The sequence below is a fragment of the Alligator sinensis genome, unplaced genomic scaffold (assembly GCF_000455745.1).
Source record: "Alligator sinensis unplaced genomic scaffold, ASM45574v1 scaffold499_1, whole genome shotgun sequence".
In the NCBI taxonomy this organism is placed as follows: Eukaryota; Metazoa; Chordata; order Crocodylia; family Alligatoridae; genus Alligator; species Alligator sinensis.
In genome coordinates, this window is record NW_005841864.1 from 3,268,829 (window position 1) to 3,286,572 (window position 17,744).

Here is a 17,744-nt window from a genome sequence, read left to right on the forward strand (position 1 = left end):
GCGGGCAGGCTCCAGGGGAAAAAAATAGGATTGGGCCCCTCGCCGCTTTTTATTTTTGCAGAGACTGCCCGCAACACAGGGGTGGGGGCGTGAGCTGACAGGGCCATCACTGTTCTGTCACAGTGATGGAGGGCCCTAAATTGAAACAGTGAGTTTTTCATTGACACAATTAAAATCCCACCAATTAAAGACCCACTGTTTCAATTTTGGGAGAACTAAACCTCCAACATGCGTACAAGCACCCCATGAGGCAGAAACCTGACTTGCCACAGACAGCACTGAGTTTTAATGGTGTTCAAGATTCAGTGACAACTAGTTGGGAGATGAGCTCTTTCAGCTCAAATGCTGGTCCACAGTAACTAGGGAAAATACACCATCCAGTGTCCTTTAAGGTAAGTGAATTATCTTAAGTACAACCTTTTCAGCACCTGCAAGAAGCAGCTGAGATTAGCAAACTGACCCCTGAAACTAGGTCTGCCACTGGACAATGCTGAAAATTACCACAAAACACTGGGGGGGGGGGGGGGGGGAGGGAGCGGGGGGGCAGGTGTGGGTGTTGGCAGAGTGAGGGGTGGTTTTTAATCACTGTTTTTTGTTTGGATTTTTTAAAAAGCGTAGATTATTTGGGAAAGTACACACAGGAAACAAGCACAACATTTCATTTCCACAGGTCTTGGCTTCTTTCTTTCCTGCGGGGTTCAGCAAAATGCCACTAGCAAACATCTTAGCAGAATTTGTACCGTCTGGTTAGGAATCCCCCCTGACCATTTTGCAGCACTGGCTACAAAACTCTATCACTGCAATTAGCTACACATTTTTGTTAAAGTTCTTGTGGTATCATCTTTTTCCAGATCTCTGGCTTTCATTACTAGACTGGAAAAATGTCCAATGTAAATTAAATGAAAAATGGAAAATCACAAAGAAAAAAACTGACTGAAGCCAGTATTATGCTACATGTCCTACTGCCTATGGCTGCATTGGGTTCACGTTAATCAAAAGTGAGTTATAGGGCTGCACTCCTACAACTGCTGCTGGTTCTATTTTGTCACAGTTGTGTCCCCCAAAGCAAATACTAATGAACACCCCAGAAGAGCCATGTTTCTTTCACTAATCATTATTAAAAGGCCAACTCCCAATGTAGGCAGGGTAATTTAAATAATTTCCTGTAAAGACATTCAGAAATCCTTCTCTTTTAAAAAAAAGTAATATGGAACACTCTTTGGGAGCTCACAATAAAACTAAGAAGGAGTTGAACTTGAAAAAGATCTTTGCTAGTGTGTTAATTAACTTTCTACCTCTCCTTTTCTTTCAGGAGTGTCTGTTCTCTATATAGATAGACATTAATAATAGCTCTTAGGAGCAGCTATTTTCTTTTCTTCCTCACTCATGCAGGACCCAGCAGAATGGAACATTATAACTTCTCTGTGTTAGCATAATGCAAATACAGAAATAACAGGTGTGTGTCACTATGAGTTTTGATTACTTTTTTTTATACATGCTTACTTCTCCATGACTCTTGGAAGAAGCTTTCAAAGACATAGACAGCTACATGCCCATGTCTGCATCATTTGAGACTGCAGATAATAAGAGCACTTAAGCAATTACAGCATTTTCAAAACTTGCAAGAACGCAGCAAGAAAATATTATCTTATATATATAGAAGCAATGGATAAAATTGATCCTGCCCTATATAGTAAACTTACAACATGAACGTTTATCCCATGCAGTATACTCTTCTACATCAAATTAAAACAATCTAGCCCATGTTTGTGGAGGGAAATAACAAAAAACAAAACAAAACAAAAAGAAAGAAATTATGGTAAGTCACAGTATTAAGGGGTAAAAAGTGATATCAGCACTAAGTCTGTGAAGGCAAATAAATCAGCTGACTAGGCTCTCTATAGCAAATGTAAAAATCCGCTTCTGTGAGCTACTTGATAAATACAAGTCAAACACCTGTATACCAGCTGGACTGCATGTGTGTCACTGCCGAACCATATGCAGAACACACCCTGTGCCAACTGCTTTACTTAATGTAGTTTGGGAATGGGAGTGCATTAGAGAGAAAGTCAACAGTGGAATTAGCAGCACTTCTAACTTGTTGCCTTCTTGTATTTCTATTTTTGGAAGCCTTATGCCAGTGCGGCAGTACTGACTGCTGATTAAGCAAGACCTGGCCTAGCCTCAGCCAGTCTCATTCAGCTAATCATTTCAAGTTTCAAACATGTAACCTGAATTGCACATGTCCATGAGTATGGATTCTCAATGAAAATTTCAATTTGGTCCTCTCTTGAAAATAAATCACATTTTTGCACCTGTTACTAATTTTCTCATATAAAGTACATAAACATATACTGTTTTTATGCCTTAAATATTAACATAGGTGGCATAACAGAAGGAAATTCACATTTGAGGGGGACAACCTTAAAGCAAATAAATTATAATTTTACCCCTCAAAAATTACTGTGGAAAATAGAGTACAAAGGCTCTTAGCCTAGGCACTAAAGACTATTTTAAAAATCTTTCCCTGTGTTCTGCCTTGTGAATTTGGAGACCCAACAAAAGTCATTACAATTCAGAGTAACCAGCAGTATCCCTTGTAGCATCAATAGAATTCATATTCCATATAATTTTATTAGGCTGAGAGAAAGCTTTTAAATTTTCTTTAGAGGCAAAAACTTAGAATAGAGGGCATTAGCTAGAGGGAAAATGTTGTTACATGTAAGAAGAAATAAGAAAATTAAAATAAATCAAATGATTATTTTTAAGTCATTTTTAAGAATCAATTAATTATTCATAAAATCTGAGATCCTGCCTTTGACAAAGTTCAATTGCTAACTGCTAACAATACTCAAAAGGAAATGAAAGAACAAAACAGAACATGCCTGACAAGTTGTACAATAGCAGGATGATGGAAAAACTTATTAATTTTAGCAATTTGTTTACTTTCTGGAAGACAAAATTGATAATCTATATGATTTTATTACAAACCTTTCAATGGGTTCTTCTTAAAGTCCTAGCTTCTGCAGTCAGGTGATTATTTGAGAGTATCAGCTTTAACTTAAACTTTCCAGCCCTCATGACTGGAGATAAAAATCATGAAAATGTGAGACACTGTACCCTAAAGGCACATAAAAATAAGCCAATGTGTTTAACATTTCAGAAAAGTCTTCAATTTTTAAGTCTCTCTCTTAGTTTTCAGGGCCCTGACTCATGCTTTTTGAATACTTCATTTTATCAACACTGAAAGCATGCAGACATTGCTCACTGCTTTTTAATCCAGGATTCATACTGTAGCAGATCTATGTCTTTTATTACAGTACAAAGGGGCTTGCTTGTATTTAACAACTTAATAATTTTTTATGTAAATGTTATGCAAGGCAGCAACTATAGCCTGCTGCAAGCTGCAGCCTACTAATCTATTCTGTTTTCAGAAGCTCATAACCCTCACACATTTTTGGGTCACGTACACCTTTTTAAATTTGTTATAAAGCTGTGTACAGGCAGTCCTCGACCTACAACGTTTCTAATTACAACGTTTTGCACTTACAACATTTATAAATTGACACCCTGTTTCAACTTTATGACGTCAGTTTCAACTTTACAACGCTTGATCCAATGCAATGCCACACCAGCAAACAAGTTTGCTGTGTCGCTCAACTCCCTGGAGAACATCTGTCCAAACTTCCTTGGACACTTTCTTTAAGAAAGCAGACAAGACTCCAGAAAAACCTGCAGCCAAGACTCCTGAGAAGACTCCAGCCAAGAACCCTTCCAAAAGTCCAACCAAGAGCCTTTCAAAAAGTCCAGCAAAGTAATCTCAAAGAAGTCCTTCCAAATCAATATGATTGCTATTTACAATACAAATACATTAATGTAGCTATATTAGCAATCTATAATTGATCGAGTACAAAATTCTGGGGTATTTTTGGTGAAAAAAAGGTATCGGGCCTTGGTTCAGGAACCAATCCCCCATTTATAACGTTGTTCCATATGAGAAAATTGGTTCCGAGTTACAACATTTTGACTTAAGACGCAGTTTTCAGGAACCAATTGTGTTGTAGGTCCAAGGATTGCCTGTACTCCTATGATTTTGTTATGGCTAATAAAAAAGGAACACTTATGTTAGCTACAACCAAACTGTAACCTCCCTGACAACCTAAAAGATATTGTAGAGTTGTTTTTCCTTTTTTATTGTTCCTTTTCCTCTATTTACATTCCCTCTTTCCTTTTTTCTACTTTTTTTCATTTCTTCCTCTCACATAGCATCACGCCCCCAGAGCTATGCATACTCCAGTTTGAGTACTGCCCTAAAATGGGAGGATGACCTTGCTTTTGCACTATGCCACACATCCTTACATAACAGCAGTCATTGCACATAGTGGTCATGTACCATTACCTACATTTTTTCTAGTAACTAATACCTTGTTTCTGTCATGTCCCAAAAGGCATGATTGTGTGTGTGCTTCGGCACCAGAATTATCCCCGTCAAGTTGCAGAACATTGCACGGGAGAGTTTCCTGTTGCAGAGGAAACCCCGGTGCAGGGACCAGTTTCCCACCTTTTCTGCAGCTTCTTTTGCAGAGTGCATTGCTCATGTTGCAAGAGGAATGCACGGTGCAAAAGAGTTCCCGCCACCGGTATGCAGATTCGTTCCCCGTGATTGGCTAGTGCTAAATTATTCACACGTGGCGGCTAGCGATTGGCTAATAGAAACCCTGTGTGAGATCCAGAGGAGCGTGGCGGCCTGATCCACCGCCCACCTCTTCCCGTCTTCAAACACAACTTTTATAAGACGTACTTACGATTTCTATTTTGGTGGCTCGTTCACCCAGAGCATCCAGAGCTCTGCACCGTGGAGCCTAGCAACCTCCACGAGACCGTCTGTGTTGTTTGTCTGTAACTGCAACTTAATCAAGCTTTCCAGCCTACACCACTGCCATCTCGGTGTAAGTAAACAATCTTTTAAACTACCGCTACGCGTCCGTGCCTAATTCCAGCTCGAAGGCCTTCCCTCTCCGCCCCGGCGTGCCCGGGCTGCTGGCCACAGCCCGCGTGCAGCGCGAAAAGGGCTCGGGTCGCTCCCGGCCCGCACAGTTTCAACTCCCAGAAGTCCTCCCACTGCATCTCTATAGCATCAATGCTAGGGGAGCCAGTGGTGCCAAATTCAAGCTGTGGCTGGAACTTTAGAAACCCCAATAAAGGAACAGGTAGTTCTTAATTTAGAGAGAGATGCAATGACAAGGAGCGGATATAGCGGTCCCTTCTACCCAAGGAAGTCAAAAGAGAAAAGTACTAATGCTGCATGAATAATGTGCGGGCATGAACCTCTCCTGTTGAACTGCCTTGACCAGGGGTGCTCAGCCTTTGGCCCCCTTGGAATACAGCTCACAGGGTTCCCCACGGGTTTGGAAATTTGGCGGCAGAGGAGCAGTGTCAATGCTGCCACCCCTCTCTGCTGCCAAAATCTTAAGTCCCCTGGGGCAGATCTGAGCTGGGCCATAGCCCCCCCCCCGCCCGACTGCCAGATTGGAGCTGGGCCATGTCCCCTTCCCTTCAGGCTGCCAGACTGGGGCTGGTCCATACCCCCTTCCTCCCATTGGGCCAGACCATGCCCTTCCCACTGTATGCCTGGTTTGGGGTCAGGCCATGCCCCCCCTTTCCTCCCCAACCCTGTTCATGGAACAAGGCCATGCCCCCTTCCTTTCACCAGGCCAAGTTGGGTCAAGGTCAGACCCCCTTCCTCCTGCAAAGCTGGGCCATGCCCCTTTCCACCCAGAGGGCTGGACTAGGGCCAGACCATGCCCCCAGCAGGGCTGGATCAGTCATATCACCGTCTCTCCCCTCCATGGGGGTAGGCTGGGGCCAGCCCAAGCCCCCTTCCACTGTGCGCCTGGACTGGAGCCAAGCTGCCCACCAAATGGGGCTCTGCTGGATATAGTCCTCAGAAGTACTGAGCACAGCACATCTGGCCTGCCAGCCAAAAAGATTGAACACCACTGGCTTGGACCATTGCCCTAGAGAGGACCTTAGGCAAAAGGCCAGCTCGCCTGTCCAAGCTTGTCCTGGATAATACTTCCAACCAATGAGTATATGATTTTTTTTTAGTTTGCTCATCCTCACAGGGGGTAAATCACCACTGTCTAGAAAGGATTCTGTTATGAAGGAGCCTGTCACAGAGACACTGCGCAGTACCAATAAGTATCAGTATTTAACTCAACTGCAAATTTGCTGCAACTTTGATTTTAAGCAGACCATAGGAGCCAAAGCTCCTCTAGTCTATAGCCTATAGAAGCCAAAGCCATGCAGTTTGTGAAGCAAGTGAATCATTTTATATATATATTGGACAAGTTAGACAGTTTAAAAGATAAAAGGGAAGGGAGATTTTGCATCAATATTAGACAACAGAGAAGCCATCATCAATACCATTCTCTTCAGTGACACCCAAGGCTGCCTGTGGAAGTAATTTGATTCTATATGGTTCCTTCTGAAGAAGAAAAATGCACTGTTGTGGGTGTGTGAGGTTTAAGAGTTTGGGAACCAAAAATAATGGAAAAACTTGGTTGTACATAGAGCTTGTGAACTGAAAAATTACCTAATATGGCAAAGTCAGTCAGCACAGCTCTGTGAAAGCAAACTTGTGATCAAAGGCTATTCAAACTACAGCTTGCAAATTAAAAAAAATAAAAAGAGGTAATGCTTGCTGAAGCAGTATAATACATCTTTGAAAATGTAGTAGTCAAATGTGTGCCTGTCCAACACGATTTTTCACACAACTCACTGAAGTATCTAAGCATGCACATTTGTGTCTTGAATGGATTCAATATGAGATAAACTCTTTAGTAAAAGTATGTGCTGGCATCACTAAAAACAAGTTAATAAAAAATAGAGAGGTCTTAGATATACAAGCAAGTCAGACCAATTTTGCTGTAATAGTAGATGAGTGCCTGACCACCAGGGACCTAGTTTTCCGTTCGCTGCAGAAAATTGCAGAAAAACATGAAATCTGCATTTTTCCACAACCTACCCAAAGCATAGCAGCATCCTGTGGTGAACAGCACAATTTCTGCTCTATTTTATTTTTGCTGTGGTTTTTGCCCCTCAGCCAATCAGCAGTACACCCCTTCCCAATACTGATTGGCCTAGAGGCAAAAACCATGGTAAAAATAAAAGAGAACAGAATTAGTGCTGCTTGCCATGGGGTGCTGCCCACTTTTCATGTGTTATGGAAAAACACAGATTTTTGTGTTTTTAGATGAACATTTTCTGCTTTTTTCCTGTGAAAAACTCAGATCTCTGAAGATCACGTGCCTTAAAATAGCCTTTAGAAGCAAAACTGCCTCCACAAGTGCAAATTTATAGCAATCCTTTTGGACTAAACTCCATGACTCCTTGTAGAGTAACTATTTTTTTTTGTATCTGACTGAGCATCTACTATGCTTAGGAGGGAAAGAAAACATTGAGAGTTGTCCAACTGCTAATGCAGTAACCAAAATTCTTTGGCACTGATGTATTCACAGTCTAGAATCAGGGTAGGCAAATCTGACCTGTGGGATTGGGCCCGTAGCAGACTCCTTTTCCCAGCAACCCCTGCCCATATTGCTGCATCTGGTTTCCATGGAGATGACAGCAGTGTCTGATTGTGATGTGCATTTAAACAGAAATTATTTAGCTGTGGATTTCAGTAAATCCTTAGATGTGAAAACATGAGCTAGTAATATAAATATCCTCTTTAAGGACAAGAAGTCCCTGCAAGGAATTAAGGCCCTAATTTATATAAAGAATTAATTTACATATGTTTTATTAAAGGTTATAGAAGAGCAGTCCAACATAACATAAAGACCTCAACAGTGGAGCAGGCAGATGAAGAAGGCATAGTTCTCAACAGCTGTGAAGGCAGATGAAGGCAGCAGTGGAAGAGTAACTTCAGTCGTCTTGGATCTCCTTGCTACTGGACAAAGGCTTCTCCTCCACCAAGATCCATGTGGTTGCCAATGTGCAATGGCACCCCACAAAGACAAGTCCATCAAATACCATTGGAAGAAACACTACCAAAAGCTCCTGAACCAAGAATCAATTGTGACTGATGAAACCATAGAATCCATCCCATAGCATTTAGTATGAGAAGCACTTGCTAGTCCACCAACCTCTAAAGAAGTCCACTGGGTAATAAGACAGATGAAGAACAACAAAGCAACTGGACCTGATGGCATACCAGCTGAGGTCTTCAAAGTCGGAGGGGAAACTATGACCAACAAGTTCTACACACACTTTCTCAAAATCTGGAACACTGAGGAAATTTCTGCTGACATAAGGAATGCCAATATTGTCACTATTTTTAAAAAGGGAGATAAGTCCAACTGTGGAAACAATCGAGGTATCACCCTCCTCTCCATCACTAGTAAGATGAACTGACTGCTCCCTCTTGCTGATGAAATTCTTCCTCAGTCCCAGCGCAGCTTCAGACCATCAAGAGGCACCATGGGCATGATCTTTGAGATGCGGAAGATCCAGGAAAAATTTCAAAAGCAACACCAGGAATGGTATATGGCCTTTGCTGTTTTGACCAAAGCGTTCAACTCTGTTAACCATGAGGCTCTTATTGAAGTTTAGCTGCCCAGGGAAATTTATCACCATCCTAAGACTTCTTTACGACCAGATGACTGCCTCCATCCTATTCAGTGGCTCGACTATGGAGCCCTTTGCCATTCAAACTGGCATTAAGCACGGCTGTGCGATTACATCTATTTTGTTTTCCATCTTTCTTGTAGTCATCAAGATGCTTATCTGTGACCATCTGCCACATGCCGTCAGCATTAAGTACAAGTTGGATAGGAAAATTTTCTATCTCTCCCACCTCCATGCCAAAACCAGTTACTTCAGCCTCAATTATGGAACTTCAATACATTGATGCTTGTGCTGTCGTTGCACATATGGAAGAGAAACTACAAATGGCCCATAACTGCTGCTCTTAAGTATACCAGTGCCTGGGACTGATCCTTAATATCAGAAAAACAAAGGTGTTTCATCAGCCTGCTCTGGGCCAATCAACTACCCTGGCAAAGAAACTCATTGACAGACAGGAGCTAGAGAATTTTGAACACTTTGCATGCCTTGGCAGCCATCTCTCCAAAAAGGCCAGCACAGATAAGGAGCTCCAGTATAGGATCGAATGTGCCAGCTCTGCCTTCAGAAGACTGAATCACCCGCATCCCACTTATAGGCTTGGCAATGCTACACTTGCTAGCACCACGACCAAAAGAGACTTGGGGGTCATGATTGACCACAAGATGAATATGAGCCACCAATTCCATACCGCAGCTGGCAAAGCGAACAAAACTCTGGCTTGCATCTACCGATGCATCTCGAGCAAGACCCAGGATGTCATCCTCCCACTGTACTCGGCCTTAGTGAGGCGGTAGCTGGAGTGCTGCATCCAATTCTGGGCTCCACAATTTAGGAAGGATGTGGAGAAGCTTGAAAGAGTTCAGAGGAGAGCCCTTTGCATGCTCAGAGGGCATGAGAACAGGCCTTATGAAGAGAGGCTGCGAGCTATGGGGCTCTTCAGCCTGGAGAAGTACAGGCTCGGGGGTGACTTGGTGGCAAACTATAAGCACATAAGGGGTGTGCATCAGGATCTGGGGGAACACCTGTTCACAGAGCACCCCAGGAGATGACAAGGTCTAATGGTCACAAACTCCTGCAAGACAGTTTTAGGCTGAACATAAGGAAAAACTTCTTTACTGTCTGAGCCCCGCAAGGCCTGGAACAAACTCCCCCCAGAGGTGGTGCTAGCACCTACTCTGGACACTTCCAAGAAACATTTGGACATTTATCTTGCTGGTATCCTTTGACCCTAGGTGAAGTCCTGCCCTTTGGGCAGGGGGCTGGACCCTATGATCTTACGAGGTCCCTTGCAGCCCCAATGTCTATGAAATCTATGAAATATTATATAAATATACTTCTAGCATTTTTAAAGTAAATTGTAAATTTAAAAGTAAATTGTATGCAAGAAAATCTAAAATGGCACTACAACTGAGTTTTCAGATTTGCATTCAAGTTACTCACTGGTCTCTGTCTGCCTTATATTAGAATAAAAGGCATATTCTGCTTCAAAATCACTTTACTATAGATAAAATTAATTTTTTATCTGTGTTGTTGAACTGTATATGTACATTCTTAATTCCACCATCCTATTCAAAATTAATAGATATCTCCAATTTGTAAAACTCATTAAACCATCTAAACCAGAATCATTCATGATTCTATATCATTTCAGAACTAAAGTAGACCAATTTATCCAACTATTTTAAATAAGCATACTATATATTAAAAATAATAGCCTTACTCTGAAGCACAACTGGATTTAAAATATAATATTATTCACTGTTTAATCATTTTAAAGATGAAGAATAAAAGTATAACAATAGTTTGAAGGGACAATACCTTTCTTTCACCAAATTTCTGTTGATATTAACTATTTAAGCATAAACAGTAAAGTACTGTAAGAATTTTATAGGTATATTGCGCAAACCATGTGTACAAACATACCTTTTCCCCAGGAGGTCCAGAAGCTCCATTTTCTCCTCTGACACCCAAGTCACCCTGCAAGGTAAATTGCAAGCTTAGAGGTTTCAAAGAATTTGGAGTTTGCCTAGCTACCTATCAAAGGAATATGTTATTTAAACAAACAGTTTATTTTTCATGTATATAATTTTGCTTTTATCAAGCTTTACACAATGATACTGCAGACATAAGTTAAGCCAGGGGTGTGATTGAAGTCTGAGGACTGCTATGTCCCATTATTAGAACTGCACAACGTGCCATGCCAGATGTACATGGCAGGTTGTACAGTTCCAGGAATGGGGCATAAAAGTTCCTCAGACCTCAGTTGTTTAACTGCCAGGTACCAGCATGGGGGAGCACCTGCAGCTGAGGAACAGGAAGATTCCTGCTCCTCAGTAGGGCTGTGTGAAACGTCCGTGTTTCATTTCAGTTCTGGATTTGGTGTTTCAATGGGACAGCGATTCATTTCAGCATTCCGAATCGCTGTTGTTTCATTTCAGCCAAAACTGTTTCAAGTTTCAACACTGTTTTGACACTGTTTCAACTATAGGCTATAATGGGGAATGACTAAAATGCCTATACCTTTGTCATTTCTTGCCTGATTCTGATGAAAACTGCAGGAATGGTACCCCCTGCTGGTTCCATGAAGCCTGCCACATTTCAAGGAGATAGGTGCAGGATTTTCTGGGAAACTGCACCTCAAGTTGCTAAGAGCAAAACTCGTGTCACATGTGCATGTTAAGGCAGAGTGGGGTGAAAACAGCAGGCGTGGTGCCATGAAGCCTGCCAGGTTTCAAGGAGATAGGTGCACGGCTTTCTGGGAAACTGCACTTTGTCATGGAGTAGGGTCCCTAGAGATGACTGTGATACCCTTAGGGCCCTGTGACCATATTGCATGGCAGCCTCTGGCTTCTTTACTACTCCTTCCATCCAGGAAGAGCGCACAACACCAACTGCAGATGCTTCCTCATACTGATGAAGGGTTTTTCAACCCAAAAGCTTGCTACGATATATTTCTCCAATTATTCAGTTGGTCTACTAAAAGATATTGGATTGACCCAAAGAACCTTGTCTGCCTGGTGAACAATTCAGCAGCTCTGTACCTTCCCAACACCACAGCCCATGCCTCACAGATGGCATCCCAGGCAGCTAAGCTGAACTCACTTGGAGCCTCACATTTCCACTGCAAACAGCAAGCCTCAGGCCTCTCACAGATGTTAGGGGTCTGGGCTTTCCCCAGCCAGGACTGTGTGGGCATGTGGTGGCTGGAGGTTATAAAGCACCTCCTACCCACCTTTCACCAGGGAGGTCCTTGGTCCTGGCATTTTCTGGGAGCTGCTGTGCTGCCAGCAGTCCCACCAGGCCTCCCAACCCTGGCAGGGTGCAGTCTTAGGTCATGCCCAGGACCTGAGGCCTCCACCTTCTCCACAGCCCCATTCCATACCTTCAAGTTTCTCCTGGCATGGGAGCTCAGCAGGGATATGTTCTTCCCCTGCTGGCTGGTGATGCAGAGAGTGCTGCCTCCAGCTCTGAGAGTGGGACATTAAGTGGTTCAGAAACCAGAAACCAAAAGGAAATAGGTGCAGATGGATCCCTAGCTCAAAGAAGTGGTTTTAAATGCTTCATTAAAAATTATTAGATAAAACAAGAGGGGATTAAAAAGACCAAAATTAAATGCTAATTTTGGCCAGATGATTGTGTCATAGTAGCAGCACAGGCTGAGAGAAACTCCATTTTCATAATGTCTTGACTACATCCTTTTCAGCCTAAATATAAGCCGATACCTTATTTCTAAAACATAAACAAAAATTACAGAACCACAATGTGGTTTTATGCCACTACCGAAGTGGGGACAAGGAGGCAACGATGAGACAAACATTAGGTCTCCTGGAATATATAACATTAATATCTACTACACTTTCCTGAAGTCACGATGACGTTAATTGCGGATGTATAACTCTCTTCAGAATCTGAAGTTGGATTAGGCAACTAGAATTGTAGAACCTTTCCAATGCACCTAACTCTCCCCATCACCCTGTAGGGTGCCTAATCGCCTCTTCCCACTGAGTTCTGTATTCTACTTTGGAGCCAGGCACCTAAAGTTGTGTCCCTCTTCTTGAATCTAGCTCCAAATGAAAAAGAATATATCCAGGTACAAAGGGTTATACTTTCTATTTTTTAGGTTTTAAAAGCAGAAGAATTTATTCAGGTAACTATTTCTTTAACTTAGAAATGATACTAACAGCTTCATTCATTAGCTTTTATCTGTTGGTTGCAAGTAGTCCTTATGTCTCACTCTGCACCACCCTCTGACCCTTTAAACATCCATTCGCAGAAACCCATCCATGCAGATGATTGCACCTGCACAACCCAGCTGGTAACTCTTTTTAATGGCATATGAGTTGGATAAGCAAATCAAACAAAATGAGTTACACATGGATGTGCAGCTGCACTCCATCCAAAAATTCAGATCTTTTCAGTTTTTGATACTGCTCTTGAATAGAAACAGGTTGAGTTAGCTAAGTTCCAACAGCAGAATAAAATTTTCAATGTATGAATGGCAGAGAACCTCCAGTGCTAAGAGGGTGAACAGTGGTAATTATCCTTGTTAGTTTATCTAATCACCCACAGAATTAATGTTATATCATACTTTGTTTCCTAAGCCACACACAGCTATTTTGAGAGAGGCCAGGATGATTTTTATTTTCATCAGTGTATTTTTAAATACTACATGTAAAGCTGCCCTGAGTATATGTTATTTAATAACTGATCAACCATGCTAAATTTACACAGCTGCTTCATAACAGTAGATAGATTTTCTTCCTAAAGGCTTTAAGACAATTATATCCCATAGTAACCTAGGTTATGAAGTTATGCCTTCATCACATAATTGTGATTGTAAGAAGCAGAGTATAAAGGATGCTAAGTTTTTTCTGCTTTAGTTTTATGCATTGATAAATCAGATGTCATATATTATATATACTGTTAACATTACTGCACTTTTATACAGACCATTTGATAGAACAAAGAAAAGGAAAACAATGTAATTTACATTTTAAAACTCTTTAATTCGTCTACCTTATTTTTATAACAACAATCATACTTTGGGCTGTGTGTAGATGAAATGAGGCGTTGTGCGCACAACACTTTAAAGCAGGCTAAATGCTTTTACACCGTTTTAATGGTGTTGGTGATTGCATGCCTCAGTGGCATATTGTGCATTAACTGCAGCTGCTGTAGGAAATTTGGCAACATAATGTGCCTTAAATGACTTGTGGTGCGACAAACTAAAACTCCTTCAAGGAGTTTTCGTTTGCTGCCCCTATAGCTGCAGAGCAAAGCACCAGGCTCCGTGCAGCTCCATGTTTCTGCAGGAAGCCCTGCAGGCAGCCTGGCAGCAGCCCGGGAAAGCAGGCTCTGCCCAAAAAAAGCAGCGATCTTCCCCCCCTCCCCTCCACCCCCCGGAGCCTGCCTGTCTGCTGGAGCTGCACAGGGGCCTGGTGCTTCCCTCCACAGTTGCGGTACCCCCTGGGACAACCTGAGCTGGGTGCCTGTGGGCGGGTGCTGCCTGGGGTGGGGGACACCACTGCCTCGGAAGGAAACACCAGCCCCACCGCAGACCAGGGACTGGCAGCTTGCCCTCCCCTCCCTGCCGGACAGGCAGGTAAGTCAGCAGGGTGTGTGCACGACACGGGGGTTTAGTCAGCCCTAAATTGAAGCGGTGTTTTTTAAAACCCACCACTTCAATTTAGGACCCCCATTTCATCTACACACACCCTTAGTTTTCATTCATATACCACAACGTGCTTAACAAGGAGAGGCAAGAACCATTATTTCTTACCTACAAGCAAGGGTGACTAAAGTACAGATATAAACAGCAAAAATGACAAGAGAAGTCAAGTCTCCTGACTCCCATCCCCATATGCCATTTCCTAGATCAGTCTTTTTAGTTCCTGAACATAGTAGGAACATACTTATTTCTTAGTTAATTAGGTGTGTTCTATATAAATATAGATTAATAAACAGTGAAAGTAAGAATATAGGACAACTATCCTTATGTTTGCCTGGAATCAAAATAAATACGTTTTGGAAAAGCAATCAGCAACCGTCTTTAATTATGCAAAGGGATCACTCCTGAGCTCAGTGTTCTTAGACAAAGCCCCACTGGTTCCTCAGGCTCCTATTACCTGCTGTCTTGTGTTTAAAAAAATGAAGGACTTACTGACAGGGGTAAAAAATATATAATATGGAAACTAAATGGGTATTAATAAGTAACTTAGAGAAAAATTTTTAGACACAAATGTCTTTGTGACTTTAGTCATTAAATTTCTATTAGAATTAGTAGTGATTTCTGCTATCAAAAACTAGAACCATATGGTAATTAGGGTAACTGTCTTGTTATGTTTGTACATTATGAAATACACCTGACAAGTGTACTAGACTGGTAGTGTAGTTATAGGAGAAAATCTGAGTTAAAACATCAAGCTGTGTAAACCCCACAGAGATCCACAGATTGTGGTAAACAGAACTTGGAAGATTTATTCACAAAAGGAAGCAAACCATTCAAGTAATGTTTGCTCAGAAGTTATACTGCAGTTGAATAACCTCTGGCAACCATGAGATTCCCATTACTATAGTCATTTCTACTCTAGGCCTTGTTTCTATTAAAACAATTACTATGAAATCCTTTAGTATTGAAGGATAGGCAATACCTCTTTATAGCAAAGATCCTAGTGGTCACATCTCCTTCCCTATAGCCTAGGAGATAGATGGCCCTATAGTAAAGGGGCTACAAGAATGGCCAATCTCAATAAACATCAATGGTCCTGGAGAGGCTAAAGCACAATATGAACCTCATCTCACCAAGTCAGGCAATGGAAAAGAAATTCTAGGGCACCAATATATGTTAAACTCATTGGCAGGGAATACTGTATATTGCCTGACTCAAAATAAGCACTATGGTTTCTAGTGCCCAACTTGTTTATTTTATTTAGTATTTTTGCTACTTATAAATAGCAAAAATTATTTAGATTTCACAGATCAAAATATAGGTATTTCGATGCGTTTCTTTGTTATCTGTGTAGATCTTATATGAGGAAATAGCAAAGTAAGCCCCATAAGGTAGCAAGAAGCCACCATCTTCCTAATAGTGGCAACAATAGGAAATGCTTATTGATGTTGATGATGGTTAAAGTGAAGGAAAGGTAAATATGTTCAAGCAAGCTTCACAGTAAATCTAAGCAAACTGTACAAAAACTCCTAATACTGTAGGCAATTTGACACAATTTAAATTAAAGCCAGTAGCTCATCCAGAAATCATCTCCTTCGCTAAATCCCAATAATGATACTCCCCAAGCCCTTCTCATGCTCCATCAAAGATCAATTAAATACAGCGATCCTAAGAATGCACTGAAAGTTAACATAGTTCACTTTGTACCAAGGGAGGAAGCAGAGAATGAATTTCCTAAATACCAAAATCTTTAAGATTTAATGTTATCTGGCCCTAGGGATTAGTGTAACAGCCACTCCAGACAAAGATGTTACAGTAAGAGGGTTTCCCTCTCCTGTTGCACATACAGGTGATCAGATCTTCACTAGAAGAAGAGCTTCAAGATAGAGTGAGACTCCAAGACTGATTCACAGTCCCTGAAAGAAACAGAATAAGGGAAATGGCCATCCCTTACCAACCAGAAGCTCGTAAGACCCATAGGGCACATCCAGACGAGCACGAACATGCCTCTTGCCCCATCTCAAACCACTTTGAAACAGGGCAAAAAGCATGTGCGGGAACAAAAAAAATGTTCCCCACACTGCAAACTTGCAGCACAGGGAGAAAATTAGACCCCTGAATATCCAGGGGTCTAAAAATACTGGAGTTAAAAAAAGCCATCAGGAGGCTGCAGCAGCTGGTGGGGGATGGGGCCAGGTGGGGCATGTGGGCCTTGCAGGGGAGGTGGTAGCCCCTGCGGGGGCCATTTGGCCCCTGTTGGGGGGCAACAAAATATATATTCATGATTCATGAATGCACGTATTTAGAGTTCACTTTGTTATTATGATAGAGACACTGGTAGGCTTCCACACTGCTTTAACACTGTAGATATATCAATAAAACATTGTCCAACTGATTGCTGTCTCTGTCTCACTCTCTCTCTCTTTACAGTGGTGTTTTGTTTTACTTGTGGAGGAACATGGATTTTGGGGGATTTTAGAGAGTGACTTTGGGATTTTTTTTTTAAATCAGGGATTTTTCAGTTTTCCAATAGGGAACACCAGAATTCCTGCTAAGGAGGCCAGTGGCAGGACCCTGCCTGCTCAGAGCTGGCACCTTGGACCCTTCTGGCTGTGGCTGACCTCCTGGCGAAATGGGGCTAGGAGGACATGCTTTGACAGTTCAAAGCAGGCCACCACATCCAGAACATCTTCTGGGCGATAGCTGCCCAGATGGCCGGGCAGGGGGCACACATAGCAGTAGTGCCGCACAAAGGCCAGTTCTGCAGCCATAGCCCACTAGCAGCTGGCCCAGAGGGGCAGATGCCTCTACTGGCTGTGCAATCCCCATCCGGGTCTGGTAGGTGCACAGAAGATCACAGTCAGGCAGTAGCCCCTGTAGCAGAAAGCCCCCTTTTCCTCTTGCCTGCAGTTGCTCTCCCCTCCTTGGATATGTTGTTCCTCTTCTACCTTTTCTTCCTTCCTCTTTTTTCACTTTAAGATAAGGAATCGTGTTTTAAAGTTTGTACGTGTGCATCTTGTATCTCCCCTTGTATTTTGGTATTTTTATCTTTTTGTGTGCCATGGCGTTACTCTTGTAGCTTATATTTTATACTCCTCACCTTTTAACTAAATGTGTTTAGTTTCAGAAGTAAGTTATACATTGTAACAATGTTAACAAGGGCAGGAATCAAACTGCCACTTCTCTGTATCAGTTGGGCCCCTAAAAGAGCGAGTGAATCAGTGATTGAATGCGTAACACAGTAGCAGGTGGCAATTAACACCTAGGGAAACCGCAGATCAACCAACACAAGAAATCAATAGGAGACAATGTAGCAACCGGGAATTCTCTCAACTTCACTGTTCAAGGTCTAGAAGCCCTGGTCTGAGTTAATCAATGCTGGGTACCATCTTTTGGGCTGAATATCTCCAGACCGACCGCTCCCAGAGCCCTATTCAAAATTCATCAA

General features: G+C 42.1%; 1 protein-coding gene across 12 annotated transcripts in view; it reads right to left on the bottom strand.

The window, feature by feature from the left end:
• The window catches only part of COL19A1 (collagen type XIX alpha 1 chain), a 402,210-nt gene that overhangs the window by 322,048 nt on the left and 62,418 nt on the right, over nt 1-17,744 (bottom strand). For all 12 annotated transcript variants that reach the window (XM_025191070.1, XM_025191112.1, XM_025191107.1 and 9 more), the window contains exon 10: nt 10,552-10,605. In XM_025191070.1, the coding sequence (XP_025046855.1) occupies nt 10,552-10,605 (54 nt within the window). The remainder of the gene's footprint in view (nt 1-10,551; nt 10,606-17,744) is intronic.